Source organism: Xiphias gladius, chromosome 24 (genome assembly GCF_016859285.1).
Source record: "Xiphias gladius isolate SHS-SW01 ecotype Sanya breed wild chromosome 24, ASM1685928v1, whole genome shotgun sequence".
NCBI classification, from domain to species: Eukaryota; Metazoa; Chordata; class Actinopteri; order Istiophoriformes; family Xiphiidae; genus Xiphias; species Xiphias gladius.
In genome coordinates this window covers 24,133,036-24,154,330 of record NC_053423.1, presented here as the reverse complement: position 1 = coordinate 24,154,330, position 21,295 = coordinate 24,133,036, and the positions used below count along the sequence as shown (strand labels likewise).

General features: G+C 45.4%; 1 protein-coding gene across 4 annotated transcripts; it reads right to left on the bottom strand.

The window, feature by feature from the left end:
* Positions 1-2,883: 2,883 nt before the first annotated feature.
* LOC120786049 (DEP domain-containing mTOR-interacting protein-like) lies at positions 2,884-8,625 on the bottom strand. Of its 4 annotated transcripts, none has more exons than XM_040121109.1 (5): positions 8,405-8,625; positions 5,947-6,123; positions 5,268-5,338; positions 4,738-4,842; positions 2,884-4,291 (listed from the first exon to the last, which is right to left on the bottom strand). In XM_040121109.1, exons 1-5 carry the CDS (start codon positions 8,421-8,423, stop codon positions 4,163-4,165), a joined length of 501 nt encoding a protein of 166 aa, XP_039977043.1. In that variant the 5' UTR covers positions 8,424-8,625; the 3' UTR covers positions 2,884-4,162. The 4 variants fall into 4 exon arrangements, with proteins under 4 accessions (XP_039977043.1, XP_039977044.1, XP_039977042.1 ...); XM_040121110.1 differs by lacking the exon at positions 8,405-8,625 and adding an exon at positions 7,518-7,831; XM_040121108.1 differs by lacking the exon at positions 8,405-8,625 and having other exon boundaries at positions 5,268-5,852; positions 5,947-5,987.
* Positions 8,626-21,295: the final 12,670 nt, after the last annotated feature.

Here is a 21,295-nt window from a genome sequence, read left to right as displayed (position 1 = left end):
TCATAGTAGTCTGTAATGGTTTGTGATGGATTCCTGGACTGATGAGTGGATCAGTTTGTGGTGGCTATGCATTCTCAACCGTTTCTGCTGGTCGGTGATGGCTTGGAATACTTTTAATGGGATTATGTAAAGGTTTCTGATGGTTTGCAGTTGGCCTCCAGAGGGTTCATGGTTCCCTTACTCCACGGCAGTCTTCTCAGACAGCTGCTTGCGCTCTATTTTTTGTTTTGGTTTCTACAAAGGCCTGGATATAGACATTATTTCACGAAGCTACGGCTAAAATCAACCTCTGAGATGACGCACGATGCCGCTGGGCGACCTGGAACTCAGCCAGCGAATCCTCAGGGCACCGTTGCACACTGTAGCGCGGGGCCTTTCCACACTTGGTCTACCTCTCCCTTCTTGTTGAATGTGTCTCCACAAGCTCAGAGTCAAAAGTCACTCAGCTGGAATTCTCTAAAATCTCCCGGAATTTACAGGAATGCCATTCCGTGCTACGTCTCACCGAGGCGAGAGGAGCGGATGCGTGATTCACGACAGAAGTGCAGGAGAAAGTGTGAGATGGGATTTGCGCGGTGTGGACCCCCTCACACCCCCGGCTACTATCGGCATTGAAGCGTTCACGCTTTTCGAACTCGCTAAACACAAATGATGTTTTTGAACTAAATTTTCAGTGATGAAAAGCCAAACTGAGTCCGTCATAACCTGAACTGAAACAGCACGAGCTGTACTGACCCGCTGTAACCCCTCATTCTCCGGCTCCAGAAGTTCACGTTCTTGAACCTTACACGTGACCTCTGGGCTCTGTGAACTCTGACCTCTTTATGAACTGGCTAATCGCCGTCAGTCACTGGGACAGGAGAGAATGTCTGTAATGACAGTTATATGATTTCTTTCTGTCTTTCTCAGGAAGTATTTCACCGGCAAAAAGTTGCAGGAGAAAGTCAAGTTCAACAGTTCATCATCGACCCAAATATTTACACTCATTTCACAACACGATATTATGTTTGGCAAAGGAAAAAAATCATATCAACAGATATCTGTAAGATGTCCTGATTTCACGGAAGCAAACATCCACGGATGTTGACCGTGGTTTTCTCTCTCCCGGTTCCTCTGTCTCTGCTCTCTTGTTTGGTTTTTTTACATCATCGGGAAGTGTAGCACGTTTTAGTGGCATCAGCTTTTTAGATATTTATAGAATTGAATGTCCTCGTGTGTAGCTTCTGACCTGGGGACAATGAGGATGAAAGGCTCAGCCTCTTTTTCCTCTACAAAAGTTGGGGTTTGTCATCAGCATAATTTGAAATGTACTGTAGTCACATAAAAAGGGCTCCACTAGCAGTTTTATCATTGCGTTTCCGTGAAGCTGGAGAACTCATCATAGAAAGATTTTAAAAGGAATGGTCGACATTGAAGCAGCAGAGGCCGAGGTATCTTGACTTTTAGTCCCAAGTATGGGTCAAGCTCCAAAAAACACTGGATCCTACATTTCCCATCATGCGACCCGAACTTTCATCAGACCCTCCCTGCTTGGTAAATGCCCACGTCTTTCAGACTCCACACCTCCAGTTTGTAACGCAGGCTGAACTTGTGGTCTCCAAATCCTGTCTTCGCAGGCTGAGTACTTCTGAGATTGACAGAAAAAAAAAAGAAAAGGGAAACAACCAGAGCTGTCATCCTCTTAAAAACGATCGTGCTGCTAACACCTGGTGAAACCTCACGTTATCATCACACCTGGAGCTGAGACACAACTGAGGCGTTTCAAAGCCTGGAAGTGGAGCCGCTCTCACCTCCATCTTCCTGCTCCAGCCGCTGAACCTTACACCTCTTGAACCACCACCACCTCCCGGCTCTCTGAACTTTGTCACTAATTAATCAATCAATCCTTTACTTACAATCAATTTTTGAGTTTCACACGAGAGATGTGCAGGTTTTAAGTAGTTTCATAATATAAATCAAATTACAGGAGAAGAAAAAAAAGAGAAAGAGCCGACTTAAAGTAAGCAATGAAAAAGCATAATAAAGAAGAGTAATAAATATTATATATACTATTTCAATATTGATAAGAATCTAATAGGCATATTCTCTGCTTGTAATTCTGTATTGTGCTTCAAGGTAAGTGAGAGTGATTTTTAATAAGGATATTTAGTTGCTTCATAAAATCTTCACTATAGTATTTTAAAATAATATCCAACCATGGTTCTAATAATGGCTTCTATGAAAACTGCCATTAAAGATGCAAGAGGAGCCGAGAGGCTCACTGAGTCTCCAGAATCCCCCTGCAGAGAGCAGAACACTGCCGGCTGACTGATATTTCATCAAATACCACACACACACACACACACACACACTCAAACACTCAAGCACACGGTAAAAACAGATATAGTACAAAGGTATAAAAAATAAAGGAGCGGGAGAAACTTAAGAGAGGCTTCAAAACAAAGCACTTCAGTAACAGTCTGTTTCCTCGCTAAGCTGTTGATCTACCTCGCACTTCTTCACACTCCTCACTTCCTTTCTGGGAATTAGACGTCGCAGGGAGTGGATGGAAAAGTAAACACAGCCGGGGGGGGGGGCTGTGAGTCGACACATGGGGTTAAAAGTCCAAACTGCTGCAATGAAGGAAACACCAGCTGTTGGAATGGTGTCAACAACATGATTACACCTGGGGTCAGTTTTTAAGACGACACAATGCAGGTGTATCTCAAAACACCTTCTCATAAATATTATATGTGTACGTTTTTCTTCGGTCTATCGTCTTCTTGCATAAAGAGGTCATCAAGTTCATGGAAGCTTTTCTGTTTTCTGTCAGAAACATCTGGTGCCTGACAAGTCTTTATTTACAAAAAAAAAAAAAAACAGAACAACAACAACTTCCTCAGACAAATAGCAATGAGCTTAAAGTTCAGAATAAAAGCCTGTTTGGAATAAATAAATGAACGGGGTAGTTCGAATGAGACAAAGAAAATAATGCCTGCTACCGCAACTGAAGCGTCATTGGCATAGAGTCCAGGGAAGATGACTTCACCCATCTGCCGGACTGACAGGTGGGACGAGCAGGTAGCGGCCATGGTGGACTGCGACAGGCTGATACACCTGTCAGTTAAGCAAACACCGGCTCAAACGCAGATCTCCGTAAGCCCTCGAGAGACTAGGTAGGAGAGACATTCTCTTTTTGGTGACGGCGTCTAGTAGCCATTAGGGGAACACTTCTGCATCCCCAGGAAACAGTAAGATGCAAAACGGTAACTGTGGTCGCAGTCAAAACTTTGAGTCACACGATGAACTCAGGAGCATCTCCAGACTGTCAACGGGCATGAAAAAACATATCACAATTCGAACCGTTATGTCCAATATATTTTAAACGCAGCCAAGAATCATGTCAAGATATTATCTTGTTTTGTTTTCGGTTCTGTTTTCGAGTCAGCCCGGTTCAGCCAGAGGAAGTCAATAGTGCCGATGCGTTGAGGGGCACGAAGGCGAAAAGCTTCTTAATGCGGCGTCTTTATTCGCCCAGTGTTTAGCTTGGCTTGGGCTCCAACATTAAGCCGACCGCTTGAGTCAGACCCGGACTAAAATTGCAGTGCATCACTCCCAAACCCCCGCTATGTGTTTGAGACCCAAGAGAGGGCAGCCTAAACCTGCTTCATGCAATCAATCGGTCTGCCTCTGAGCTGAGCAGCTATTCTATGTACACAGACAATAATACCATTGTTTGCCTACGTAGCATTGACATGCTCTGCCCAGAGTCCATTTCTGAGAGTCATCTCCATCTCTAGAGACTGTTGGATTCGAGTTGGTTCTTTTATTTATTTTATTTTTTTTGGGGGGGGGCGACTTTTTAACGCTATTCAAAACGTCCCAAGCTTCCCAAGAAGATGTGGCTTCCACTCGACACAAGTGTTGACCTTTTAGTTAAATCTTCAGCCGACCAATCTGAAAACAAGTGTCCTCCCTCAGTTCAGCGATTTAAGGACAGAACGTTTCCCGCGTAATTCCTAACAAGGTTCCACCTGTTTCACTGTTGTGTGTTCGCAGTCCTCTGGAGAAAACCTCGGCGAGGACGCACGCATTAGTAACTGTTTCATCAAAGCCAGAACACCACACGTAGCATTCTCAGCTTCTACTTGCACTGTCCATACATCAGTGTGTCTTTCATTCCTCAGTGGTCAGTCTCCTCCATCACCTCCATCACCACGGTTCTGGGTCCTGTCAGGATCAGGTGGCTGACGGTCCGGTAGTCCAGATTCAGAACGTTGAGACCGTTGACCGACACCACAAATTGACAAACCTGTCGTAGTAGGAGAGAGCAATAGGAGAGGTCACAAGTCTTTGAATTACTAGGATGGTTTCTGCCTACATCCACCTGAACAAGCACACAATTATTAAAATTATACATCTTAGCCTGATAATGTTACATATAAACCAGCTTTGGAAACTGGTTGTACTGTAAAAGAGAGAAATTTGACCTCTGTTCTGCCAAGACAAAACCAGTATCAGTAATGGACCAAATGGCAACCCGGAACAAAAAGTGCTTTAACCTGCAGTTCCACTACAGGCCACTAGATGTCAACAGGTGAAGTCATTGAGAAAACCCCAACTTCTCTTTAAACAAACAGGTCCTTTCTTTCTACTGAATCTGGAGTCTCAGTAGCTGCTTCCACCCCGTATTTCTGCATACATCAAGGGAATCGGTAACCGGGTATCTTTGGTTACCACATTTCCCATGGCGCTTACCTTCATCCCTGCAGCGGCAGCTGGGCCGCAGGGCTCCACAGCCTGGATGTGACACGGCCTGTTTCCTCTCACCACAAACCCCCAACCCACAGCGTCGCCCACAATCTGCAGACACACAGAGGTCCGTGGGACATTTATCAGGGGGTAAGTGTGTCAGCAATAAAGATTTCACACAGCAGGCGAGAAGAAGAACGGTTCCTCTGTGATGAATCGCCCTCATCGCGTACTGCACCAGTCTTTCCTAACACCCGTTCGGGTGATTCCAGCAGAAAACCCATTTGTAATAGTTTTGAAATAAGCGTCAATAATAGTGAGAGAAGAGTATTTCGAAACAGAAGTATGACTCAAATGTGTGAACCTGGAGACTTGCTGTAGCACAGGCTCTTGCTAAACAACCAGACTTTAGTTTCTTTGGGCCAGTGAAATGTCTCCTTTTCTTCTTCTATCCTGAGAAGCATTTACAGGTAGTCTCTGCCCAGCTTAACGAAAAAAGCCTCTCCAGTCTCTTAACTGTTAAACTGTTAACGTACTGTAAACGTTTTCTTGATGTAGGGTCCTCCTGGTTTTTGCAGCTCTTCCGTGCTCACCGGTCTCTTCAGAACTGAACAGGAAACAAAAGTGAAAATGTCAAAATGATTTGTCTCCACCAATGGAAAGCAAATAAATGGAATCCATACGTAAACGATAGCAGAAGACAGAAATGTGTCGCACCACCAGCACTTTGTTTTTCGTCCTGTATTTTTCAACAAACCTGTAGAAAACTTACATTTTAAAAGGTGGAAAATCTCAATTTGCATCAGATTCTTAATTTTGAGTTTCGGCATAACTATCACAAACAAATCAGACAGTCACTGTCAGTTGTTACTGCAGCATCCGAACACCGTCACACTATCGACCCGATGCAGACGTCAGTGACAGATTGGCTCCGCGGCCGTCAGCTCCTCTCCTCGCTCAGACGGTGACTTGAATCCGTCCTACACCTGACCGAGCCAACGTCATTCTTTCTGGCGGTCATTTGACTTTGTGTGTGACTTTCAAACACGGCGGCTCGACTGCAAAACACCTCACCTTCTCCCCATCCTGTCCAAGTGAGCTTTTCAGTTTTAGATTTAGATCTGCATCACCGTTTGGTTTAATCAAAATGGGAACAAAAAGATCACATCTGAAATATCTCCTCTAGTCTGTGCAGGTGTTTTTTTGTTTTTTTACCTGATTTGGGGTTGGAGAGCATTGGGGAGGAGGAGGAGGAGGAGGAGGAAGGGCTTCTGGGGAGGCAGACTTCTCTCCTGCTGTATCTGCTTCCATCGCTGCTGCTCCTCAGCCGGGCTCCCGCCTGACCTCCGCACCCTCGTCCTGCGACCGCCTTCACCTCCTTAGAGGGAGTGACTGATGGAGAAAGGGAGGGAATCGTGAGGCTCGCTGAAGTGACCTGCAGTACTTCCTCAATTCAATTCAAGCTACTCTGCCTCTGTTCAAACGCGCCTTGATAGCAGGTGACGCTTCCTTAAATAGCAGAGATACGAAATACCGACAGGTCACAGTGTTGGATGGAGGCGCTGGCCCTGCTCTAATGTGACACCACACTTTTCTGTACTGGTTTTGTTGTATCTGTCTTTTCCCAGGCTGTGTGGGGCTGGGAAGTGGAAACGGATACTAATGGATGATGCATATTTGTGGTGGTTTTTGGTCTCTTTTGCTGTTTGCTCTACAAGGAAAAAAAAAAAAAAACTAAGAAAGGTGTCTGACCACTATCCCTCAGAGAGCGTGTGCACACCATTGCCCATTAAATGAAAAAAAAAAGAAGAAAAAACCCCCCCTCTGTGCCTGATTATCCGCAGACATGGTTTCATTTCTGCAGTGTAGACACAGAAATGAATGATGACCAGATGATTAAATTTGATTTCAACAGAAGTAAAGCTGCTACCGGACAATGAAAACCAGCTTGTTTCATTACTCACACGACGACAACCCCCAAATCTAGAGCTACAGAAGAGCCGCTGAGCCTCGCGGTTGCTTTGTCAGACCGACAATAAGTGTGGTGATCCGACGGCTTCCGTGCAAGACGTGCTTCGCCGAACGTCAGGTAACACCGAAGTATCGCAATTACTGCGGCTCGTACGACACCTTCAGCCCTTTTTCGCACCGCGTTTCGTGCCAACTGCCAAGTTAAATTAAGTTACTTCTTACGCAGACCTCTAGCGAGATGAGATGCGAACCTGGACCTCCATCACAGCCCCAGGCTCTGAGACCATTCACCTCCTCGGCCAGACACCTTTCAAATCGCTTGGGTGATTTTGGGCAGATAATCCGGCAGATAACGTTGCGTCATGTGCATTTCTAAACTCTCGTATTTTAGATATGAACTTCTTCAGTCGTCACCTGAAACTCGTCACCCTGAAACAGGAGCCTCCCCGTCCTTATTGCCGTAAAGAAATGCGGAGGGTTGGTTTACAGAACTGCCCCGGTGGATCACAGGGTAAAACCCAGTGGGGGGGTCAGCGGACAGTCTGCTCTGTTGGGGTCTCATTTGTTTGCAGTAAATCTGAAGGTCTCATATATTGTGTTGTTTATGTTATTCAGCGGACAAAGTGCAAAGTTGAATTTCATCTCCACACGCACGCGTTTTCAATGGGGTCACTTTATGATGGGAGGACACAGTGACTGAGGGACATCGACCTCATTAACTCAGATAATAAAATGATTAGACCCATATATCAGTGTCACGGCCGTTGTCCCGTCATAACAATAGCACTTCCTGCTCAGGATAAAAATCTACTCACTGCTTCCTCTCATGTCCATGGTCCATGTATCCACTTAGATACGTCACAGAACCAAAGATTAGTCTCAATAACGTGTCTGACATCTGGTGGATGAAGTTAGATTCCATTAATGGTGACAAACCTGCCCAGTGCAAACAGCCCTGCGTATGAATGTCGGCTAAAATGTATTCACCCTTTCCTACTGCGTGAGTGCATCGGCAATCAGCACTGTCATCATCGTCACTGTGTGACTTTTCAAAAATAGAGTTACGAAATTAAAAACGAAAACAAAACAGTATTACAGATAAGCTCTTGAAAGGTTCATTTTATGAATGCGTTCCTAAAAAAGGGATTTTAAAGAGGACCAGTGTTTGGTTTTGTATTCGGTGTAGAATATTACCGCAGGCTCTGTCAACATAATAAAAACATAAAAAAATAAAGCCCAACCTTTATTAACCCGTCACCCAGTCTAAAAACACGCCGCAGCAGGGATGCAGCACGTGAGCAAAAACAAACTCAACGCCTCCCGAATTTTACAGAGCAGCTAATAAGCCATAGTAAGAACTGGATAAAACCAACTCTCGTTATTTATGACAAACCACAGAGATCAACCACATCTCCCTCAAAGACGCCTTCCAGTTTAGAACCAGTGATGAGAAAAACACTGTGCAGCTTTCAGGGGATGGAACAAAATGATCTGTCAAAAATGCGTAATAATGCAGCAAAGTTTGTGGCTGGATGCAAAGGATAAGTAACACTTCAAAAGTCCCGGAACTATTTAGTTGAAGGCAGTGAAGGCTCCGACCTCTGCTCTCCTCAGTTGTTTCTGGTGATGCTGACGATTTGGGAATGAAATCTGAGCGATCGCGTTGCCCGTGATTCGGTATTTAACCTGACGCAGTTCTTACCTGCTGTACGAGGTCCCATCTCTCCTCTCCGCTCTGAAAAATAAAGATTCTGAGGCAGAAGCCAGGCGAAGACGGGCTGCTCATATAAAGAGACAGTCGGTCAGACCATCAGGCTTTGACACTTCTCTGGCATCGAATGAGCCTCTGCACAGCCCTGATGGCCGCTAGATAAGGCCTCTTAATCAGCTGGTCAGTTAAATCTGCGAATGTCTGTGTTTACAGATCTGAAAGCGAGGGGTAGTCATCCAGCAAAGAGAAAAAAAAGCGTGTGTGTGTGTGAGCTAAATATTAAACCGCTGAACAAACAAACTGACCCTCAGCAGGAGGAGACACATGTTTAGTGGAATTTTACCTTTCTCTGAAATAGTAATATCCTATGCTTATTATATGAAACATGCTACGGTTTCTGTATGACTTTTCAAAATAAAATTCCCAAATGTTACAAAGCCCTTGTGCACAACGAGTATCTAAAAATTCTTTGTAAGCAAACAAACAGCTTTAGCTTCCATGGCTGAACCTGAAGATGCTGCATGTGGGGCCTGTATCTTAATGTTTAAGGTGACCTTTACCTTTATCGCGCTGGTGCGTCCTGCAGCCCATAGAAAAATCTTGGCTATTGTTGCATCACAGCAACGACCAAACTGAAAAATGATTTAATCCTTTAAATGAAATTTAAAAACGAGATCGGGAGCAATCCCAAGAAGGAAGAGCTTAATAGAAGAATTTACGGGATAACCAGTGAAATGTGAATCCTACACAAAATGCTACGTAGTAAAGAATACAAGTCAGGTCTGTAGGAGGAGGTTTCATTTCAGTGATCGCAGTGAATTGCCCGGGGGCCTGAAGGCCAGGCAGCCTTCCAGGTTGCCGGTCTGATTTCACACACTAACTTGAAAGTGACTTCCTCAGCAGCAGCTGTTGAGCAAGACATCCAGCCACATGTTTGAGGTTGTGTGGTTTCCTGCTTTCAATAACTGAACCAGAACTGACTGTTCCTAAGAAAACGGAATCATTTGAAACATATCTGCGTTTAACCTTTTGCTCCGCCGGTCGCCGCAGGCTACAGTTTTTGATTATTACTGACAAGACCGGTGGATTTCTCCAGGAAAATCTTGCATTGTGCAATTTTAGAAAAAGCTTTCACACAAAGAGAGTTTGGCAGCTCAGCAGCAAACCAAATGTTTAAAAACCGCGAGGACATGTACAGAATTAAGGAGAGCCGCTGCTTGCAAAGCAGCTGAGCTACGGCACGGTTGCCCCGCAGACCGCGGGAGGCTGCAGCTGGGGAGGAGAAGGGAAACACAAAGATGATTTCTGCCTGAATGGTTGGAGGGGAATCGGGACAAAGGCACAAGCAGCCGAGGTTTTCCTCCGTCAGTGCACACTTAGCAGTGTCCCTTACAAAAAGGTGTTTCCTGCTCTATCTGTCCATGTTATTCAGTCACCACATGGAACAGGAAATTTCATACGGTATGTGTTCGTTTGAACGACCTGTTGTGGGCTTTTGACTTCCTCCTCATTCCCATCATGCCCCATAGGCTTCCGTGACAGAAATTTCAAAATGCAAACAAAAACATCGCTGAGTTTCAGTCTGCAGGGAGCCAGGAAACGAATGCCCCAAATATTAGCGGTAGAGACGGCACAATCCGACCCTTAAAGGGTCAGTTGTCAGTCGTTTGTTTTTACGTAATGTGCAACACATTTCCTTTAGTGTTGTTTCGGAGTAAAGAAGAAATACAACAAAGGCCGCGAACGTTTCACGTCTGGCTGCTCGCAGGAGTTCCTCACTTTGGAGGCAAGTGTCAAAAAGCCAAATTGCGGAGTTTAAAATCTTGGCTTGAAGGGATTCATTAACAGTTTCTGAGTTGACTGATAGACCCTTCAGTCTTCGAGCCAATTAAAAACGGATCAAATTATTTGTGCCTGTGAGAATTAAACCTTAATAGACGAGCAATGTATCACAAGACCCATAAGACACAAAGGATGAAATTCAAGTAGTGATCTTATGGAAGGCCTGTGGATGTTTTTGAGTAGATGTACCGTGTTTCGGATTCAATTTGTTTTAACAACAGGCAGGTAAATGAAAATGAACCCGCGTCAGCTGAGTCACGTCGACAACGTGGCCAAAAACAACACATGTGCAGCTGGCGTCACCACCACCATCAACAACAACAACAACAACAACAACGACAACAACAACATGTTGCAGACAGAGTAAACACGCTTCTGATAAAACCCCAGTCTGTTCTGTCTGCAGGAGGAACATTCCTGACTCTTCAGGTCAGAGCTGATCAGTGATCAATCACTGCTGGTGAGTCAAGCAGCCAACGTGTTTTCACAAACTGAAGATTACAACACACAGGTTTTGGAGTCATACGTGGACTGATGACGATACTAATCTCAATATTTCTAGGAAAATGGGATAAGTATTACTTGCTCCGTCTTGTGTTTGCACAGTTAAACCCAATTTCAAGCCGGAGGTTTTTGATAGATGAAAATGGTCTGACTCATAGACACAGTTGCATCCTGCTCGCAGTGAGAACTATGACACTCGGGCCCCCGAATTTGTAGCTTTGCCATAAGAAGGGCGCAATAGTCATTGGTTGTGTGTTTTTAAAAGGTGAGGGACTCTTTCCACCTCTCAGAGAGTCACCTAAAGTTGGTTTTTCTGTAGATTCTTGCGGCGTCACCCACTGACCTGTCTGCAGATTCATGAAATCCAGGGAGATAAAGTTAAGGAAGCCCACTATTCAGAATATTTACACTCAGTGATGGACAGGACTCTTGTACAAGGTTAAGAGCATGATACCGTAGGTGCTAATGTATTTTTCTTTTAAATAAACAGCATGTAAAAACATGTCAACTTTCTTTAGTACAGTCACTGACAATTCCCCGGTGTCCTGCACCCACCACCATCATGTATGTGCCTGTTGTGTTTGTAGTCAGTTATTATCAAAATAACAGTATAATATGAACTTCTCACTTTTATCATGGTGCCCACTTACATTGATCATCATTATTATTATTGTTATCATGATGCCATCCCTACTGTATGTTATTTTGTACTGTATTTTATATCTAACTACCAATTAATACCCATTAATAGTTTAGGAATGCGAAACCAGACACTTTCTAAATTTAATAGCCTATTTTCCGTGGCAAAGTATATATAATGTAAAAGTGGACGAGGCCTCTGCGTTATATGACTGTGGGGTTGGTTTATACTTCTATTCGGTCATATTCACTTGAAATATTGTACATTTTATTCATCTGTTACGTAGCGCACACATTCAGCGATACGCACGTGAACGTTGTCTGTAGAGGCGTCAGTCCAGCCTGTGTCTGTTGGACCGTTATCACTCACTGTTATCAACGTCAAATTGCAATTTCGCCTCCCTGTTTTAGCACGACCTCATTTGCTGCTTTGATTCGAAGGAATCAATAGTTTCCCTTGAACTGTTTGTGCTCCAACAGTGATCCTGAGTATTGGAATTCCTTGAAGCTCTGGACGTGTCCGATAAGTCAATTTTACCATAGCAGCTCTATTTTCTCTTATAATGAGTCATCTACGTTGTTCTCTCGCACACATCTTGTCGTAACTGTGTGTGACGGGAAGAGAAACATTTCCACGCTTTCACTGGGGTCCGAGGAACAGCGTGAGCCAGACTAAACAGGGTCCACTGAGAAGGAGCACTTTGACTTGGTGAGTATTTAACACCGTTACAGAGAATAATGGCAAGAAGACATTGGACGGGATTTCTGCAGACTGCACCGTCGACCAAAAACAAGCCCAGCGGTGTCTCAACCTTTGACACAGTGACCTCAGATCCCGTGATAAGACACCAGCATGTCTGTGTCACTTCATTTCTTTGTTTACTTGTCTCTCAGAAGCAATTACATCCAGTAACGGGCAGCAGTTGTAAAGTGTATGACTTCATAACAGTTCAGGGTTCAAGTGAAGTCCGGAGACGGAAGTCATCCATAAACAACACGATCTCCTGTCAGCAACTGTCAGACTGATTTTCATCAGGTACGTCAAAGTGCCCGAATTCAGATTTTTTTCTTTTCCAGGTTTTTTTCCATCAAGCGTGACTTGGGCCCGATGTTTTCTCCGCAGTGTCACCAGAACAAAAGCCACATGAAGCCACATGTGTTCAGTTCCCACCTGTACCCGTGTTGACCTGCTACAATACCCAGAGGCAGACGACCTCTGCAACCTTATGCTCAGTGCCAGTGCAGGAAACCTGCCCTTGTCTTTTTTATGTTTATATATTACCAGTTTGTTTTCCCAGTTATGTTGTGGTGATAAAATGTTCCAGAGTCCATTCTGTGGTTCAGGCAACAAAAACACTTTGGTGTAGGTTCGGGACGGATGGTGGTTTTGGTTCAGTGTGAATAGACAGGTCGTGTCCGAAGTCACTGTGAACTTTTTCTGTGTTAAACCAGACCGGCATCTTTCCCGAACCTGAACCAAGTGCCGCGAGAGTCTAAACAGGACCAGTTTAATGATGCTGGAGTCACTGAAAGTGGATGTTGAACTGCAAGGTTAGATATTTTGGTGGAAAACAAACGCGTTGTCTGATTATTTTACTGAGACGTTCGGTATCAACATATTTGCGACTTGCCAGACATGTAAATGGACAACATTTCCTCATCATGTTAATAGAAAACGTGGTCTGGTTACATGGCGTTTCCTTCAAAATGTATTTGCTGTTGCAGATTAGTTGTGTATATATGTCAATTCTTGGAGACAGGGTTGAGGAAAGAGTCATACAGGGCTCATACAAGGACACGTTCCCTGGCTGTCTTCCCACCACCAACGTTAACAACCGGATTCGTCGAAAAATATGTCCAAGCTGGAGGCACTGCCATCTGGAGTCCGAAACCAGATCTACTGTGGTGGGAGAGGAGGACCCCCCTCAGTTGCTTTGCGTTGACCAGACTTTAGTTCCCTCACATGGAAGTTGAAGGAAGTATCAATTAGAAAAACAGTGTCACTATGTTGAAAACAAAGATTTTGTTCCTCATGTACATATATAAAAAAAAAACCCACAATAATATTTCCCCCGAGATGTAATTTGGTAGTGGAAAACAGATACAGTCCATAAGGCTGCATTCAGAAATAGGCTTCACATGCCGTATGTGACACAGGCGAGGTGGGAATAACGACCAGCTGACTGGTTCCTCTGTGGCTGTTGAGGTTCTTTGCTCGCTTTAGAAGCAGGTAACTGGGCTTATCCCACTGTGTATTTATACTCGTTTAATCACAGGATCATTTGATTGTTACCGCGGGAGCGGCGGTAGCATAAAGGTTGAAGAGGGGGGGGTCGAGACGGCGCCGACGACTAATCGCCCCCCCCTCAGTTGAAGTGCCTTTGAGCAAAGCACGTCAAACCTCCAGCTGCTCCGGCGGAGACCCGTTCATGACCGCTCGCTACATTTCGAGGTCATTTTGGTAACGGAACAGTTTCCTGGTCTTGCTGTTCGAGCGACGGACATTTCGGTCACAAAGTGACGCTTTAAAAAGACTTGCGGTCACACTTCCCTCGCTGATGATGTAGCATCGCCTGGGGGACGCAACGCCGCTGTGTCTCACTGATCCGACCGATCGATAAGCTCACAGGCTGCCGGACCGAGACCTCCACCGTCGATAAGCGGAGCGCCACACAGAGCCTGCTGTACCATCGATTCACCGTGCGTATTCAAGTGCACGTGGCACCCGGAGGTTTCCAGTGGTCAAAACGTTTGTGCACTTCAACGATCACTCATAGAACACGTATCCATCACTGCGCCGCTGCATGCTCCAGAAGACACAAAGCTGCAGGTGTCTGCAAATGTACGACCTTGAGATGTTTCAGTGTTGGTACGGTATCTAGTTGTAGTACTTTGAGGACGTGTGTGTACTTTCACACTGTCCAGTTCTACTTCGAAGTCACCTGAGTAAACCTTTATGTCTATTTTGTGCCTCTGCCTTTTTTTCTTTTATCTTCAGCTCTTGCCTCCAATTTACTGTAACAAAGATAATGCCGCCCCCTGCTGGACGAAAACTTTTGACACAGTCGTCGTTCTGAGTTTCCTTTCTCATCAAAACCTCAGCTTGTTGTCTTTCCTTCCTCGTGTCGTCTTCCTGATTTCCTGTCCATTTGCCCTCCAGCTTGTCTCCCCTTTTGCTGTTTCCCCAGCTCTTCTCTCCTCTCCTCTTTGGTTTCTCTAGTTACCTCCTCTGTCACGACCGCAAACCCTTCATGCACATGACGACCGGTGAGGGAAAAGTATGTGCTGGAGGATGAGAGCCGGAGCATTGTAGCAGCCAGGAGGAAAGGAAGAAGTCAAAGGGAAGAAAAAGAAGGGAAGAGCAGAAGAGACGAGCCATAGAGCTAAAGGGTATGGACCTTATGACTAGTGGGGCATTGTTGCCCTGAGTCAAGCCTCACACGTCTGCCTACCAAAAGAGAGCGCCATTGCTGAAGTAGTAAAACAGCTGATTTTAATTTGCACTGAACCTCAAGGAATCTTCATAGTAAGTTGAGATGAGGAGGAGGCACCGACACACAGGAGAGTTTTGTGAAGTTCTCTGGAGGTAAAATGGGGGAAACCTGAAGGAAAATCTGCAAGTTGTGCATTTTTCTACCACTGTTATTTCTAATAGATATGAGATACGAGAGGATGGAGGTTTCAATAATAGTGACCATGTGTGGTCGGATCAAATCTAACAACCATAATTTCTTCCTGTGATAAAATATTTTAACATCACGTGTCCAGTGTTTATATTTTTATTGAAAAGTGTCTGAATCTGTCGAGAAACACGCTCACTTTACACACACAGTTCCCTTTTTTAGGAAAAGTAATATTTCATATCTTCTTCAAGCCTGAATCAGGACAAAAAAAAACCCTGTTTGAAACTAAAAAAAAAATCAAAGCTTCTAAGATGCAGTTTGTGGGGACACATAATGGAGCGTGTGTGTGTGATGTAAGACATTCATGTTAATGGAGACATGTGAACACTGGAACAGGTTGTTTGTGTGCGTGAGTGTGGGTGTGTGTTTGAGCATAGTGGGGCAAATATTAACTTTGTCCAAAGTACATTACTGTTCCTGAATTAGGATGCGCAAATGTCAGCAGAGTTAATGTATTTGAGCGTCTATCCTACTCTGAACTTCAAACTTCAGACCCTCTCCAGGACGGCGTATGGCCGGTCCCTCCTATCGGACGATCGGTGTCACTAAAGGCACATTTCACGACAGAACCTGAACAGGTTGCGTGTGCGAGACTCTACCGGTGAGAGCCCTTCACGGGGAGTTGCCAGAGCCCGAACCGGAGCTGAGAGAACAGGGATTAACTGGCACTGATCCGTCAGAAACATGACTGAACAGAAGACGCTGGATGTGTGCAAACACACCTGTTTGCGGACACGTTGGCCATGACAACTGTATAAGGTAGTAATATGTCAGAGGTGTGCGCTTTGAGCTTGTTGCGTGGTTCCCTTGCCCCCATGCGGCCAGAAAGCCATGAAGGCAGCTTTAAATGGATAGAACAGCTTCTTGGGAATCCGGCCCGGTGACGCAACGCAGAGCCGATTCTAGCCACCTCAAGCTAGCCCCTCTCCACCTAGCCTCCTGCTATTGGGAACAGGAGGGCAATTTCAAAGAAATAGAAAAATAAACAATCTATTAAAAGAAATCCCGTATTTTAAATCCCGCCTGATTAAACAAAGAGAAGTTTTCTCAGCTAAATCTACTCATGAAATGAATAAATGAATGAATCCCTGTGTCCCTGAAATAAATAACACTTTCCACTTTGCTAACTTCTCACTTTCTGCCTTTTCAGCTGAAACTGAATCTGACCCAAACCGACTGTCTTCAAGTTGAGCCTCCGATTCTAAGTTCAGCCTTCGCTGCTTCAGTACAAAACTATGCATATGCAAGCATGTGTTATTGCATCACACTCGCTTCTGCTTCTCGCCGTCCTTCAGCCTTTAACCAGGAAGTAACCAACCATGGCAGTGGCACTTTGAGTCACAAGTGAAGGAAGCATCGGTGGAACAAGTTTGATTTTGTCAATAAAACTGATGAGTTGGCAAACTCAGTTCAGTTTACAGAGAAACCGAGAGGATCTCAGTTTCCTCGTAATCTCAGTTTAATGAGTCAGTGTCGAAGATTTGTCCGTTCATTCCCCACACACATTTAATACGACCCAGGGTTTGGAGACTTGATTGAGAAACACGGAGACACAGTGGGCAGAGTTTATACTTCAACCCAATACGGCCACAAAAAGGAAGAACTTGTTTGTACCCGCAGAAGAAAACTGGCCGGAGACGTTGTTTCCAGAAGCAGGTATTTTTAAACTAACAGCCAATCAATCAGGATCTTTCTAAAATCTCCTTTTCACAACTTTTACTCGGCCAGACACTGAGCTGAGCTGCCATGTCAGTCTGTTCTGGAGATGACTGAGGACGCCGTCGGCCAAAAGAGAGGATCTCAGTTTCTCTGTAAGCTCGTCCTCGGGCGCTGAAGCCTGAATCCTCCCAGTGCTGGTGCTTTGATCCTGGACGACATCCGACGGAGCAACGAATATGACCTTTTCCACCAGGAGGGAGCTGCACACGTACCTTTATTGAACATTTTAAATAACGATGATTAAAAAAAAGGTCCATAATACGAAAAGAGTTAAAGCTGAAATAAAAATAAAAATGATGGTTTGTTTTATTGCATGAGTTAAAGTACAAAGTCTGCATCATGAAAAAAAATATAAATAGACTATGACTGAAAATATCATATGATATAAAAATATATTTAACTTTTATAAAAACTTAAATTTCAATAATAACATCCAAATAAGTCTTTATAAAAGCGAAAATGATCAAACACAAGATATAAACAGAAAAAACACTGAAAAGTGAAAAAGAAAATCTACAGAGCGTCTGATCCGAAGAACGAATAATGAGAGGGAAAACGTTTGGTCACACTTGCACAGATGTAAAAGAACATCTGGCGACGAGTCCAGGTGCGCTGAAACTCAAGCTGCAGTCTTACTTCCTGCCAGGATCCGCCAGCTAAGCGTGGCCTCAGGTGATGGGGGACACAATGGCCAATCAGATTGTTTTGCGGCCTGTGGAAGGTAATCTGTGCCGGGGGCAGAGTGTGTATTTGTGCGTCCACATCTGAGGCGCACGCGGCTCTACAGGCCTCAGACACGACTGGAAACGAGGCTCCGATGCTTCAAATCTCTGGAAATGTTTTGTGGTTTAGCATTCATGTCTATGAACACCTTTGTGTGTGTGCTCTTTTTTGCACGCAGGTGTGCCTCTGTACATGTGTGTGTGTCCATGCACACGTGACTACTCATGTATGTGTGTGGTCTTTGTAAGGTGAGGATGTTTCCCCTGAGGTGGTGGATGTACAGATAACTTTTAACGCCGAGAGATCTGCTCCTCCCATGAACAAAATGTTCCCGGCGGAGCGCAGCAAGCGGAGCATTTCAAAAGCCCCAGTGTGTTCTGAGCGCGGCGCCGTGAAAGAAAAAAAAAGCGTAACGCTGTGGCTTTCTGTGATATTCGTCCAAAATCACAGAGCAGATAAACATCTTACGAAGACTGACGCCCGTCATGCAGGGAGCTCTAGCGGAGGTACTTGTCTGCTGCAGAGGCGGCTTTGAACAGAAGAGCTCTGCGCCCAGTGTGGCGCCTTCGTCTTGTTGTGTACGGAGGAAAACAGTGAGAGGTTCACGTCTCCCTCACAGGGCTCGGCGCACCGTTCGCTCACCGTGGGCTTCAGGTCTCGTCCCGCGGAAGGATCTAGTGATTCGGGCCCCTACTGACCTTACGCAGTTCTCCCACGTCTTCGTTTGCACTATTTCCACCTTTGTCATTGTTGTGGGTAAAGTAAACACGTGCTAAACACAAGTCAACACCCTTGGTCCTGATTGGTTCATGCAGCCGGCTACAAATTTTCAAAGTCGGGGACACACGTCGGTATCTAGCACTACGATGGTGCACGTTGTCCGTGCTCCATTCACATCATTCACTCCATTCACTGTTAGGGGGGTCGCGCTGAGTGAGCAACTTGCTCTAGCGCCGTCAGAAGCTCGCAGGAGAAACACACAGTTCTCGTTGACCCCACCTTGTATTTCTGTAGCCGCCGCGAGCAGGAGACGCCGACTGAAAAACCGCGACCTACTCCCACTTCAGGTGCAGGCGGGGATATCGCAGTGGAGCGCTTCCTCGTTGCTGGGGGGCCTAAGGTGGGGGACTTAGAAGTCTTTAGAGCATTCATACAAATCAAATGTGCATGTTAGAAATGCAACACAGTAATTCATAAAGGAAAGAGTGTGAGGTGACGATGTTTGACAGCCGCTGTCCTTGACTGTCACTGAACCTCTACCTGACCCTTCCGCTAAAATGTCAACAGGGGTGCGTGTCTCGAAGGTACGAGTGAGGAAACTCCTGCCTTAAATCCCCCAGATGTCGTTAATACTCGGCTGAATCTGCTCGTGTCTGTGCTCTCGGGCGCCTGTCGCACACAAACCCAAACACTCGCGACTGTTATCTAAGACGAGACGCGCGGAAGAAGCGCTGTGTGGGTGGTTCGTACACACACACACACACACACACACACACACACACTGCTTCACAAAGTAAAGCAAAGGACATCTGACGATTCCGACTCTACAACAGCAGATGAGACTAAACATTCAAGATGGTGCTGCCACTTCAAACAAATTAGAACGTGTAATCTGGTCAAACGAATTGGGTTAAGTGGGCTGTGATGAATTAATCAACCACAACCCACATCGAATTGACGAATTAAGACTCTGCTGATTAGCAGCGCTTCCGCTGTACCCGGTCAGTGGCAAGCTGCCTTTTACCACGTCAGCAAAATGCCTTGTTTTTCTCCTTTTTTTTCAGCTACATTGCTAAATTCCAGATATTACTTTTTCATATGATCTGGTGTCGTGATTGTCTGGTTTTTTTCTCCACAAGTAGACAGCTTAGTGACGGGCCAAATGGAAAGTCACTGTGAACTTTGAATTAGAACGAATCCGTTTGGTTTTTTTTGTTTCTTTTAGCATATTCAAAGGGGTAGAATAAGAGGTGACAGCCCTGAGTCGAGATGACAAAATCCCAAGCAGGTACACGACGCTGTAACACGCAGCAAATACACAGTACAAGTGAACACTTCATGTATGTGGAGAAAGTTCTTCCTTGAATCCTGAATAAAATCCCACACCAGCTTCGACAGTGAGACTGTTGAAACTCCTGACTGAGGGGTCTTTCAAAGCCCAGTGCAGCCGGTATGTGGCATGTACCATGTTGACGCCCTCGGCAGTTTTTATTGATACGCATGTGAACATTTTGAAACACTTAACAAGGCCGCTGCGTTAGGATGACGTCGGAAATGCCATCCTTGAGATTTCTCTGTTATAAGTCCCTCTGCAGCCTTGGACACCACTGACATTAGGTCACTGTTCCCTTTGCTTTGGAACATTTGTCAACAGAACACAGAACGCTCTCTTCAGCCTACAGGGGGGGAATATACTCCCTTTAGCCCTGCTGACGTTGCTGCATCACAGACACATTTAAAAGATAAGATCTGCTTTATTTATGACCAATTCAGTCTGGATCCAAAGCCATTTAAAGCTGATTCCGATCAAAGATTAAGGGCCAAGATAGACTGAAAATGGCGGGCACACACAAAGAACACGACAATGCTAAAGGCGACCAGTCCACAGCGAAGTGACGAAGCAGACGCAGCGTTTAACATTTGGATGAGACCTTTCTACAGTTTCGTACTTTCTCCCGGTGTTGCACAAATGCAAGTGACATAACGTTAACACAAAATAACGAAATTTAACTTGAGTTAGGTTCAACGCAAAACCTGGTTTCAGCAGACTGGTTTCGGAAAAGCTAACTACACTACAAACTAGAGGAGGAAATAATGATGACTTTGCTTTTTTGAATTGTTTCTTTCACTTCAAAGATCTGCAGTCGCTAACGCGTTGTTAATTCAGGGCTGATGGTTCAGTTCAGTAGTTCAGTGTGTTGCACGTTCAAGCTGTGGGTATCACATCGTAATTGTTTGTGTCGCCTCTACCGTCTTCTAACGAACTTATAGGCAGAACGCAAACTGCTGTATTTCATGTTTGAGCTGACAATGGTGCTAAAGGCTCACATTCAGGTTGGGTCTTTAAAGACGCCAACCACCAGTGGCTTTGACCCACAGAGTCGGCGCCATTGCTGAGCGTCTGTGGCCAACCCGCGGTTTCCTGCAGTGTGGCCGCTGCACTGGCACGAAGCGCCGCTTACGAGAACCAGGCCGGACGAAGACGACGGACCAGCGGCAGAGGTGTGAGCGAGAGCTCTGTGACAGGCCGTCAGTCGCTTCAGTGGAGGGCGGCACTGTCGGCGGGTCGGTCGCTCCACTGCTTTGGTCGGGTTGGTGTGAAACTTATGGGGAACATTCATGTTCCCCAGAGGATGAAACCTAATGACTCTAATGAGCCCCCGACTTTCCTCTGGTGCCGCCAACAGGTTGACGTTTGTGGCTCAGAGTGAAATGTCTTGACAACTGTTGCAGACATTTCGGTGTCTATATTGCCTCCGTTGTCCAAAAGGCCAATGAAACCCTTCATATTCCTTTAAGACAGACTATAGAGATTATACAACCCCCCGTTCTCCTTCCGCGTGCCTCTCGCTTCCCCTCCGGGCGATCGGTTCAGCGCTGCTGACTGCGTTGGACTCCGGAGCGTCACCCCGACCTGACTCACTCTTGTTCCAGACCGCAGCTGTCACCATTACGTCATGCTTATTGGGGAGAGAGAGAGAGAGAGAGAGAGAGGCAGAGGCAAAGCAAGGGCAAACAACGCGAGAGAGAGAGAGAGAGAGGGAGAGGGAGA

Coding starts and splice junctions, on each gene's coding strand:
- LOC120786049 (XM_040121108.1), bottom strand. CDS start 5,561: ATGCCGAAACTCAAAATTAAGAATCTGATGCAAATTGAGATTTTCCAC. Junction 4,843..5,267: donor ACATCAAGAAAACGTTTACA/GTACGTTAACAG, acceptor GTGTGTCTGCAG/ATTGTGGGCGACGCTGTGGG. Junction 4,292..4,737: donor CTGCCGCTGCAGGGATGAAG/GTAAGCGCCATG, acceptor CTACTACGACAG/GTTTGTCAATTTGTGGTGTC.